Source organism: Peromyscus eremicus, chromosome 8b (genome assembly GCF_949786415.1).
Source record: "Peromyscus eremicus chromosome 8b, PerEre_H2_v1, whole genome shotgun sequence".
In the NCBI taxonomy this organism is placed as follows: domain Eukaryota; kingdom Metazoa; phylum Chordata; class Mammalia; order Rodentia; family Cricetidae; genus Peromyscus; species Peromyscus eremicus.
Genome location: NC_081424.1, coordinates 975,003 through 987,432, shown reverse-complemented (window position 1 = coordinate 987,432; position 12,430 = coordinate 975,003). Strand labels below are relative to the sequence as shown.

The following is a 12,430-nucleotide window of genomic DNA, read 5'->3' as shown; positions in this document are numbered from 1 at the left end:
TTTGAGGGTTTGTAAATTATCTCTGCTATCTTAGCTCTCCTCAGGCCAGATTCCTGTGTAAGGAGTAATTCCTATGAATCTGGCTTGAATGTCATCTAATTAAACCTTAAAGGGAATCTTGGTAGTAACTACAGAGCAATAAGGATCTCTTCTTGGTTTCTGGTGAGAACTATTCTGGTAGTTTTCTTTGGTATATATCCTTAAAAAAATAACCAAAAGAGTCTTATGGGTAAGACCAGAGTTCACATGGAAATGGGTAATTAGGATCTAATGTGAGAAGAAATAATCCAGGCAGTTACCAGGTTTACTATTCTATGCATTTCCACATCTCTAATTTCCATTTTTTTTGTCCTGTGTTAATCACATGCTCCATTAGTCAGGTTAGACAGGTCTTGTTCATGATGCCATGCTAAAACCTGCTTTTTTAATTTAAAAGGTCAGAGGCACAATTTTTCATATACACTTGCAATTTTGTCATATAGTTAAAAATTACCCATTGCTAAGAATTTTTTGGGGGTGGACAGGAAAAGAGATTTATTCCAGTAGGCTTATTTATATACTGCTTACAGACATCTGCTGGTCATACCTGTTCCTTGTTTAAACGCCTATATTTGCTATATAATTAACATTAATGGTTTTCTTACATGAAACTAAAATCAAAATTGTCTCCTTACTTTTTTTTAATTTAATTTTATTTTACAATACAATTCAGTTCTACATATCAGCCACGGATTCCCTTGTTCTCCCCCCTCCCGCCCCCCTCACCTTCCCCCCAGCCCACCCCCCATTGCCACCTCCTCCAGGGCAAAGCCTCCCCTGAGGACTGAGATCAGCCTGGTAGACTCAGTCCAGGCAGGTCCAGTCCCCTCCTCCCAGGCCGAGCCAAGCGACCCTGCATAGGCCCCAGGTTTCAAACAGCCAACTCATGCAATGAGCACAGGACCCGGTCCCACTGCCTGGATGCCTCCCAAACAGATCAAACCAATCAACTGTCTCACCTATTCAGAGGGCCTGATCCAGTTGGGGGCCCCTCAGCCATTGGTTCATAGTTCATGTGTTTCCATTCGTTTGGCTATTTGTCTCTGTGCTTTATCCAACCTTGATCTCAACAATTCTTGCTCATATAAACCCTCCTCTTTCTCGCTAATTGGACTCCTGGAGTCTCTTTACTTTATTTTGTATTATTTGTGTGTATACGCTCCTGTATGTGTGTACGGGTGCATGTGTATACGTGTGTGGAGTTCAGAAGTCGACACTGAGTGTCTTCCTCACTTGTTATCTACCTTATTTTATCTGTTTATTTTACATCCCAACCACAGTTTCCCCTCCCTCATCTCCTAGCAGTCCCTCTTCCCACTTTCCCTCTGCCCTCCCCGTCTACTTCTCTGTTTCTATTCAGAAAAGTGCAGGCCTCCCATGGATATTCATAAAATATGGCATTCACGTTGCAGTAAGACTAAACAGCCTTGTATTAAGGCTGGGCAAGGCTAACCAGTATGAGAAATAGATCCCAAAAGCCAGTAAAGGAGTCAGAGACAGCTCCTGTACCCACTGTTAGGAGTCCCACAAGAAGACCAAGCTACACAGCTGTCACACATATGTGGAGAATCTAGATCAGTCCCATGTAGACTCCTTGGATGTCAATTCGGTCTCTGTGAGCCTCTATGAGCCCAGGTTGGTTGATTCTGTGGGTTTTCTTGTGATGATATTGACCTCTCTGACCCCTACAATCCTTTCTCCCTCTCTTTAGCAGGATTCCTCTAGCTCAGCCTAATGTTTGGCTGTAGGTCTGCATCTGTTTCCATTAGTTGCTGGATGAAGCCTCTCTGATGGCAATTGGGCTAGGCACCAATCTATGAGTACAGCATACTGGTCCATACAGTCTCTGGGTCTTGGCACTCCAGGAAGTGTCAGGGGTGGACTCACTCTCATGGCATGGGTCTCAGGCTGGACCAGTTATTGGTTGGCCACTACCACAATCTCTGCACCACCCTTACTCCAGCATATCCCGTAGGCAGATCAAAGGTTATGTGGCTGGACTGGTGTTTCAGTCCCTCCACTGGAAGTCTTGCATGATCACAGGAGATGGTCAGCTCAGGCTACATTATCGGCAATTGCTAGGAGTTGTAGCTGGGGTCATCATTGTAGATTCCTGGGAGTTTCCTTTGCACCAGATTTCTACCTGACCCCAAAATGCCCCCTCCTTCCAGTTGGCTTTCAATACTCTCAACCCCCACCCAACCTCCACCTGAACACTCATGTAACCCATCCCTACTCGCTCGCAGTCCACCAATGAAATCTATTCTATTTCCCCTTCCCAGGGAGATCAGAGTGTCCTCCTTGGACCCTCCTTGTTACCTAGCCTCTCTGGGTGTGGATTGTAGCATGGTTATCCTTTACAGTATAGCTAAAATCCACTTATAAGTGAGTAAGTACATACCTTGTTTGTCTTTCTGGTTCTGGGTTACCTCACTCAGGATGATTTTTTTTCTATTTCCATCCATTTCATGATGTCATTGTTTTTAACAGCTGAGTAATATTCCATTGTGTACATGTGCCACATTTTCTTTATCCATTCTTCTGTTGGGGACTGAAGGACATTCAGTGGGACATCTAGGTTGTTTCCAGGTTCTGGCTATTATGAATAAAGCTTCCATGAACATAGTTGAGCAAGTGTCCTTGTGGTATGATTGAGCATCCTTTGGGTATATGTCCAAGATTGCTAACCACCTTATTTTTTGAGACTGTGTCTCTCACTAAACCTGGAGCTCACAGATTGGCTGGCCTGTCACAGGAGTCTTGTGCCACAAATAGTTTTACATGGAATCTGGGGATCCATGAACTCCAGTCTTCTTGCTTTTCAGCAACCACTTTACTCACTTATTTATGACATCACCTCCAAATATGTTTTTTTTTTAAAGTAAAACGTAGACTTTACTTTTGGAATTTGTTTCCCTTTCATAGATACTACTAGTATATTGCTAAATGTTAGCAAAATATAAGATGGCATCATAAAAAAGAAAAATAAAAAGTCATAAGAATTCTGTTACTCTATCCATACCCCCAGTCCCCTTTAACGTTTATTTATCTATTTATTTATTATGTGTGTGCATGTCTATGCATGTTTATGTACCACAACACACATGTGGAGGTCATAGGACAACTTTCAGAAGTCAGTTCTCTCCTTTCACTATGTGATTTCTGAACATTGAAATTAGGTCATCAGGCTAGGTCGCAAGTACCTTTACATACTGGACAATTTTGCCACCCCCTTCCTATTACTTTAGATAGCTTTCTGGCTATCTATCCTTCTTTAGAGATTTTGTGTCCTTTGCATTGCTGCAATTTTTTATTCTTTTCCATGTATATACATACACATACATACATCATGCTATCCTCACACTGACCAAATTAAAAATAACTTGTAATCTAATCCATAATACTTTTTGGTGTTTTTCCATAATATGAATTCTGCCTAATCTGATTTCCTGTTTCAATTATTTTTATTGGAGTATATTTTAATTGAACAAAGTTTCAACATAACTTTTTCATACATGCATATAATGTACTCTGATAACATTCGCTTTTATCTTATTCCCTGTCCCCCTTATCGCCTTTTATAGCCCAAGTGGTTTCTTATGTCCTTTATTTTCCTTCTAAATTCAGCATGTGGAAGTGAAAGACCCCCGAAGGCAGTCTTCCCTCAGGAGAGACCCTCGCCCAAGGAACACACCGAAACCACGAATCAGATGCAAACAGCAAGAGGCTTTATTCCGGAACACGGGTACCCGGGGCAACACAGTCTCTCAAGAAGCTCAAGTGACTGGCGCGCCCACGGGCTGGAGCAGAGGGTTTTTATAGGGTCGGGCACGGGTACAGAAACAAGAAGCCTGGTTACAGAGTTTTGATTGGATGATGCAAATGAGGCCAGTTCTGATTGGATGAGGCCAGGTTCAAACCCAGGTCAGCTCGTGGTTTCTCCCCGAGCTTCTGTCTAGGGTACAGGGTGTTTTCCCGACCTTTTTCTGACCTTTTAGTTCCTCGCTCTGGGGCTAGGTGGCTAACTGAGCTCCTCAGTACCTCTCAGGCTTTATTCAAAAGCAGCTGAGCCAAGCTATGTTAGGCGGGGAGGCTGGGTGTCTTTCATTCCCCCATTTTCTTATTTAGGGAATGGAATCCTCCATTCATGGGGAAGATTGGTGACGTGGCTCGAGTTCCATCTGGTTAAGCCTTTGGTACTGCTGGGTTAATACCAAAGCCTGAACAATAGAGACGCGTTCCCTGATAAATTGGACAAGTCTACTTAGGATACAGGGCCCGAATGTCAGGAGGAGTAATAGAATCAGAAGGGGTCCCAGAAGGGTGGAAACAAGGGTGGTGAGCCAGGGGGACCTTCTGAACCATCCTTCAAACCATCCCTGTTGCTCTTCAAAGAATTTTTGTCTCTGTTCTAGTCTCTTTCTTAATTTTGCCATACTATCTCATACTACCCCAGTGTGGTCGGCATAGAAGCAGCATTCTTCCTTGAGGGCGGCGCATAATCCCCCTTCCTGTAAAAACAGAATGTCTAGGCCTCTTCTATTTTGTAGTACTACTTCAGAAAGGGAAGTTAAGGATTTTTCTAGAGCACTTATTGACTCCTCCAAGGCCTGTAAATCTTGGTTCATGGCCATTTGGAGCTGCCTAAATTGCTGGGTTTCCAGCAGGGCTGTGGTACCGGTCCCTATTCCGGCCGCTATCCCTCCCATAGTCAGCCCTCCTAGTAATAATGCCAGGGTAAGGGACACCGGTTCTCTTTTATATCGATGGAGGTCCCTTCCCAGTTCGAAGTGTGAGTAAATCTCCTCTGGGGTATGGTAAACTATCCTCGGGTACAATTCGATGAGCACACAAAAATCAGAGGTAGCATTGAGGGTTGAGGCTGAAACGCAGGGGGTGAGCCCAGTATTACATGCCCAATAGGTATCATTAGGGCCAGTGACATAACCAGAGACATCGCTTATGGATAGGATACACAGGTGTTGGTGGGTGCGGGGGACGCTCCCTAGGCATAGTCCTTGTCCTGACACCTCTGAGATTGTGAGCTTAGGTTGGGCTGTCCCTAGGCATTGGCTTGGAGGGGAACTGTGGCCGTTAGTATAATTACCCTGGGTTGCTACCCCCTCGTAGTAGGGAGGTTGGGAAACCAGGCATAGCCAACATTCTTGCGTTCTATTTGGGTAGGTTACATTTAAGGCCTGGTAAGCCCCTGCTAGCAGACCCAAGAGCCGATCTCCAGTTCCTGGCCGGGGTGGTTTGGCAGTGGCCGGAATTATACCTGGGCTGGTAATCAAACCGGGTCGAGGGGTAATTTTCGGGGGTGCTGGAACAGGTAAGGAGGGGCGCTTCGGATCAGAGAGAACCTGATTGGGGCCTATGGGGGCAGAGGCCTCCTCAATCTTAAGTTTGATGGTGAATCTTACGCCCCGATCATATCCGTTTTCGTATAACCTGAGCCCCCAAGTGCGCCCCCGTTGCCAGTTTCTATCAGCCTTCCCCGGGCCAGTGAAAGTTATATTTAGGGGGAGTGAGAGCCCGGGCTCGAATCGGCTGACCTCGGTGGACCCATCTGAGCAAGACCCCCTGCCTGTAACCTTCCTGAAACCTCTATCGGTCTGAATCAGGTCCCAGCTTGAGCTAGGACTCCAATATGCTGCACCAGTGGTCTCGCAGCCCCATTGGGCGCAAAAGAAATCTCCTTCCCCCCCCCCCCGCATTTCTTGGCGAGGGCCCAGCCCCTCCCATCCCCCGGACAGACATAAAAGTCCGACTGGGCGAATTTACACCTTGCTTGAGGGTGACGGCATCCCGGATCTGGCCAATGCACCCCCTCCGGGTGGGTGGAGGAGTTTAAGACATCAAGCTTAATGCCCTCAACCCCCCAGAGTCCTGAATTCAATGCCAACTGACAGAAGTCAGGGGTTAGGGGGGGCCACCATGTAAAAGGGGTACGAAGGGCGGTCGTCTGCCAGACCGTTTCCCCAGTTTGTGAGATGACCTGCCAAGTGAGTTTCTTGACTAGGTGCAGGCTCTCTGCCGCCCCAGTCCCCTGGGGGTAGACAGAGCTCAAGAAGAGGAGGAGGAGGAGGCGCTGCGGGCCAACCTTATTTTTAGGGGGTTCTGTGAGCGGTACACTGTCCATGTTGATTCTCTGGATCCTGCTGGGTCGGTCTCCCCGGCAGCCTTCACATGAGAGGCGTGGATCCATGCAGCAATCCCATCGACCTTGAGTGCAGTGGGGGTGGTCAACAGGACAGTGTAGGGCCCCTTCCACCGCGACTCTAGATTCTTAGTCTGGTGGCGCCGGACCCAAACAGAGTCCCCAACCTGGAAAGGGTGGGGGACCACCGGCTTGTCCAGCTGCTCTCGGTAGGCTTTAGCCAAGGGTTTCCAGATCTCCTTCTGCACCAGCTGGAGGGCCTGTAGATGTGCCTCTAAAGTGGGGCTGGTGGCAAAAGATGAGATATCAGGATAAAGAAATTTCACGACTGGAGGTGGGGCCCCATATAGAATTTCAAAAGGGGTTAGGCCGTGTGGCCCAGGAGTATTCCGGGCTCGGTAAAGAGCCAAGGGAAGTAGGAGCACCCAATCTCTAGTGCCAGTTGCAAGCGTTAATTTAGTTAAAGTCTCCTTAATTGTCCTATTAGCTCGCTCTACCTGTCCTGAACTCTGGGGGTGGTATGCGCAATGGAGTTTCCAATTAACCCCCAATAATTTGGCCACTTTCTGACTTACCAGAGAGACGAAGGCCGGCCCATTGTCCGACCCCAATGTATGAGGCATCCCATACCTGGGGAAGATCTCTTCCAACAGTTTCTTTGTTACCACGTTAGCCGTTTCATTCTTGGTTGGAAATGCCTCAATCCATCCTGAAAAGGTGTCCACAAAGACCAGGAGGTACCGGTACCCATAGAGTCCGGGTTTTACTTCTGTGAAGTCTGTCTCCCAGTGTACACCGGGACGGTGGCCCCTCAGACGGGCTCCTTTGGCTGGGTGTGTTTTACCTGCATTGACCTGGGCACATGCGGGGCAGGTAGAAGTCACCCGTCGGAGCACCTGATTTTGGTTTAGCAGAATTGTTCCGGTGTTTTCTCTGTCTATCAAAGTCTTTATTTTTGCCTCACTTAAATGAGTTAAGGCATGGAGGAATTGTAACATACACTGGGTGTGGGAGGTGGGCATGACCATTCGGTCCCCCAGCATGTAGGCTTGCCTCTGCGGGTCCCAGTCCGCCCCCATTTTCTTTGCTAGCTCATGGTCCTCGGGGCTGTATGGCATGGGCTCTCTCCCGGGCGGAGGAGGCTCCGGGGTGTCCTGTATAGCCATTAGCTGGCTACTCCCTGTTGGCTGGGATGCCACTGTCCGGGCGGTCAAATCCGCCAGCTGGTTTCCCTTGGCTATTTTGGAGTTGTCTCTTTGGTGCCCTGGGCAGTGGACAATACTAAGCTGGAGCGGGAGAAACAGGGCCTTCAGGAGGTCCAGGATTTCTTTCTTGTTCTTGATCTCCTTACCTGCGGATGTTAGCAGGCCTCTCCGCCGGTAGATTTCACCATGGACATGTGCAGTGGCAAAGGCGTATCTGCTATCTGTATACACGGTGAGCTTCTTACCTTCTGCCATCCGAAGGGCCTGGGTGAGGGCGATCAGTTCCGCCCGCTGGGCCGAAGTCCCAGGCGGGAGGGCCGATGCCCATACCACTTCGGACTCAGTGGTGACAGCTGCCCCAGCCCTGCGTTCTCCTCCTTCCAGGAAGCTGCTCCCATCTGTGTACCAAACGACGTCTGAGTTCTTAAGCGGCTGATCCGTCAGGTCAGGGCGGGTGCCATGTGCCTCGGCCAAAATCTGGAGGCAATCATGCTCTATAGATGGGCTAGGCAGCGGCAGCAAGGTGGCAGGGTTAAGGGAGACTATGGGTCCGAACGTGACCCGGTCTGAGTCCAGGAGTAAGGCCTGGTAATAAGTCATCCTGGTGTTGGAAAGCCATCTGTCTGGCGGTTGTCGGACCAAGGCCTCCACGGCATGGGAGGCCAGTACAGTCATGGGCTGGCCTAGGGTCAGCTTCCCGGCATCCTTGAGTAGAACTGCAATGGCTGCCACCATGCGGAGGCAGGGAGGCCATCCTGTGGCCACGGGGTCTAACTTCTTAGACAAGTATGCTACAGGTCTCTTCCAAGGTCCCAGTTTTTGCACCAGTACCCCTTTAGCATAACCCGAGTTCTCATCTACAAACAGTTCAAACGGCTTGGTAATATCTGGCAGACCCAGAGCCGGGGCCTCAAGTAAGGCCTGTTTGATCCGTTGGAATGCCTCCTGCTGTTCCTCTCCCCATTGGAACATTACTCCTGGTCTAGTGAGGGGATATAGGGGGGCGGCCAATTCAGCGAACCCGGGGATCCATAAGCGGCAGTACCCAGCCGTACCCAGGAATTCCCGTACTTGGCGGGGGCTACGAGGAGGGAGAATGGAGAGTATTGTCTCTTTCCTTGCCTCCGTCAACCATCTCTGCCCCCCAGTCAGGGTGTAGCCCAGGTAAGTAACCTTGTCTCGGCAAATTTGTGCCTTTTTGGCCGAGGCTCTGTAGCCCTTCTGTCCAAGCCTGGCCAGTAAAGCCCTAGTGCCCTCTAGGCACTCGACCCGACTCCTGGCTGCCAGGAGTAAGTCATCTACGTACTGGAGCAAGGTCAGGGTTGGATGCTCGACTCGAAACCCGGCCAGATCTGCATGCAGGGCCTCATCAAAGAGGGTTGGGCTATTTTTGAAGCCTTGAGGGAGCCGGGTCCAAGTCAGCTGTCCCGAGAGTCCCTGCTCTGGGTCTCTCCATTCAAAAGCAAACAGTAGTTGGCTTTTAGGGTGCAGTCTCAAGCAGAAGAAGGCATCTTTCAGGTCTAATACCGTGTACCAGACGTGCGTCGGTGGGAGGGTACTCAGGAGGTTGTAAGGGTTAGGCACGGTGGGGTGTATGTCCTCCACTCGCTTATTGACCTCCCTCAAATCCTGGACTGGCCTATAGTCCCCTGTCCCTGGTTTCCTAACAGGCAAGAGAGGGGTGTTCCATGGGGACTGACAGGGCTTCAGTACCCCTTGGTCCAGGAGCCTCCGGATATGGGGTTGGATTCCCTCATGAGCTTCCCGTGACATTGGGTATTGTCGGATTGAAACGGGAGTCACGGAGGCCTTTAATGAGATCATCAGCGGTGGCTGATCGCGTGCCAACCCCAGGCCCCCAGTCTCTGCCCAGGCGCGAGGAAACTCTCTCAACCAGTTCTGTAGCTCCTCAGGTGATTTCTCCGGGGGTTCTGACTCAAACAAACGGTATTCTTCCTCTAAATTGAGGGCAAGGATTTGTAGAGGGTCTCCTCTAGGACCCGTGACCCTCGGTCCCTTTTCATCAAAATAGATTTGCGCTTTTAATTTGGTTAATAGGTCCCGTCCTAACAGCGGATGGGGGCATTCAGGTATGTGCAGAAAGGAGTGAGTTACTTGCCCTGAAGCCAGTTAGACTTTTCTCTCGACAGTCCAATAATATCTCTTGTTTCCGGTTGCCCCCTGCACCAGTGCAGAATGCCGGCTAAGAGGCACTCCGACATGGGTTAGGACTGAATGTTCGGCACCAGTATCAACCAGAAAGGTCACGGGCTGCCCCCCGATCTTGAGGGTTATCCTAGGCTCAGGGGGGGGCTCCTGGCCTCGACCCCCCTAGTCCCCCAGACTAAGGAGGTCCACGGTCTTGGGCTTGGGCCGGCGGGGTCCTTGTGGCTTCTTGGGGCATTCTCGGGCCCAATGTCCCTTCTCCTTGCAGCAAGCACATTGATCTTTATCTAGGGGTGGCCTCCTTCGTTCTCTCGACCTGTCTCCCTCTCTCCGCTGTCTCTGAGATACAACGGCGGTCAGAATTTTCTTTATCTCCCTATGCTGTTTCCTATCCCTTTCCTCTTGTTTCTGCCATCTCTTTTCCTCACGTTCTTCAGGAGTTTCTCTCTTATTGAATACTTTCTCTGCCTCCTTCATTAGGTCTGGCAACCCTAACGCCTGTAAACCTTCCAACCGCTGCAATTTGGCTCTGATGTCTGGACTAGACTGATAGATAAATGACAGAATAATACCTGGAGCCTGACCTGGATCTTCCGGATCATACGGAGTATACATCCTATAAGCTTCCTTCAATCTTTCTAGAAATGCAGCGGGTGTCTCTTCCTTTCCCTGTATCACATTCCTCACCTGAGCCAAATTGGTAGGCCTTCTAGCGGCCGCTCGGAGACCCGCTAAGAGCAACTGGCGATAGAGACGTAGATGCTCCCTACCTTCAGGTGTATTGAAGTCCCAGTTAGGGCGAGTCAAGGGAAAAGCCGCATCGATGATGTTCGGGAGTTGGGTTGGCCTCCCGTCATCGCCCGGAACCTGCTTCCGGGCCTCCAGGAAAACTCTCTGCTTTTCCTCTACTGTTAAGAGGGTCTGCAGGAGCTGCTGACAGTCGTCCCAAGTCGGCCTGTGAGTCATTAGGATGGACTCAATTAGGTTAGTTAAAGCCACGGGGTCCCTGGAAAAAGGGGGGTTATGTTGCTTCCAATTGTAAAGGTCTGACGCAGAGAAAGGCCAATATTGAAGTTGTTGGTTCGGCCCTTCTCTGAGTGGGAAAGCTTGGGACTCAGTAGGGGGCCCCTCCCGGCGGCCGCGGAGGCGGCCGGCAATGGGGGACGACATCTCATCTTCCTTGTCTCCATCCGAGGTCCTGCTGTTTGAGGAAACCTTAGCATCTGCCAACGGCCGGATTGCAGCCGCTAATGTGGCCGCCGCCGCCGCCTCTTCCGCGGCGGCGGAAGCCGCCCCCTCGGCGGCGGAAGCCGCCCCCGCGGATCCAGCCTGATAGGGAGGGGGCTCCTCTACCAGGAGATCTATGAGAGGGGAGTTAGGGTCCGAGGGGAGGACAGGGGGCTTGGGAGTCTCCTTGTGAGAGAGCACAGGGAAAAGGGAAGAGCCCGGGTTGAGGGGTGCAGAGGGCCCAGAGACTGGAGGGGGCTGTGAAAGGAAAGGCTTGACCCATGAAAATGGGTTTTCTACCAGAGACCTCCAGATGGCGATATATGGGGCCTGGTCGGGGTGTCCATGGGGATTAGGGGCAAAGACTTTGCCCTCCACCTGTGAAATGAGAGAGAGATTAAAGGATCCTTCTCGCGGCCAGCCAACATTCATCATGACCCATTCGGCCTCGCAGAGGGTGATCCATTTTTTCTTTCTAACAACGACACCTTCATTGTTTCCTCGGGCCTTAACATCGGACCAGTGGTCCGTGGTTAGGCTCAATGGGGTGGTGACGGTCTGCCCCATGGTGGTCTCTAGATAAAGAAGTGTTAGACAAGTAACAATAAACAAAAAGACAAGACCGACGACAGAAATTCGCGCTGCGCGGCTTCGGCGTAAAACCGAAAGCAGAAATTAAATTACCTGAACCTGAAACGGAGGAACCTCGATCTCCGTAGATGGGGAAACGGAGGAACCTCGATCTCCGTTCTCTTACCAGCACCACGTATCCTTCTGATACGGGAGTGGCCCCGAAAAACCATGACCCCTGGAACGTCTTCCAGGGGACTTCCCGTGACCCGTGGAACGTCTTCCAGGGTTTCGGTGGGCGAGATTCGAGCTCATCAGCTCCTCCAGCCCCCACCGACTCAGCTGACCTGTACCTGACCTGACCTGAATTACCTGAACCTGAGTTAGGGCGCCCGACGAAAACAGAAAACAAGTAGACAGACTGGGACAAGACAGACAGTGGCCGGCCAACTTACCTCCTGACAGTGGGTCGGTGGTCCCGAGGCAGGGGGTCTCTTTTCCCGGCCAACGCACCAAATGAAAGACCCCCGAAGGCAGTCTTCCCTCAGGAGAGACCCTCGCCCAAGGAACACACCGAAACCACGAATCAGATGCAAAGAGCAAGAGGCTTTATTCCGGAACACGGGTACCCGGGGCGACACAGTCTCTCAAGAAGCTCAAGTGACTGGCGCGCCCACGGGCTGGAGCAGAGGGTTTTTATAGGGTCGGGCACGGGTACAGAAACAAGAAGCCTGGTTACAGAGTTTTGATTGGATGATGCAAATGAGGCCAGTTCTGATTGGATGAGGCCAGGTTCAAACCCAGGTCAGCTCGTGGTTTCTCCCCGAGCTTCTGTCTAGGGTACAGGGTGTTTTCCCGACCTTTTTCTGACCTTTTAGTTCCTCGCTCTGGGGCTAGGTGGCTAACTGAGCTCCTCAGTACCTCTCAGGCTTTATTCAAAAGCAGCTGAGCCAAGCTATGTTAGGCGGGGAGGCTGGGTGTCTTTCAGAAGAAAACACGCGATCCATTCTTCTGTAAATAATTCATTCCTCTTTATTGCTGAATAAAACTCCACTGTGTGTCA

At 50.4% G+C, this 12,430-nt stretch overlaps 1 protein-coding gene across 1 annotated transcript; it reads right to left on the bottom strand.

Moving 5' to 3' along the window:
* Positions 1 to 5,974: 5,974 nt before the first annotated feature.
* LOC131918738 (uncharacterized) lies at positions 5,975 to 11,463 on the bottom strand. The gene is given in 1 exon segment (XM_059272946.1): positions 5,975 to 11,463. A coding segment is annotated over 1 exon segment (5,259 nt). The 5' UTR covers positions 11,365 to 11,463; the 3' UTR covers positions 5,975 to 6,105.
* Between the last annotated feature and the right edge of the window lie 967 nt (positions 11,464 to 12,430).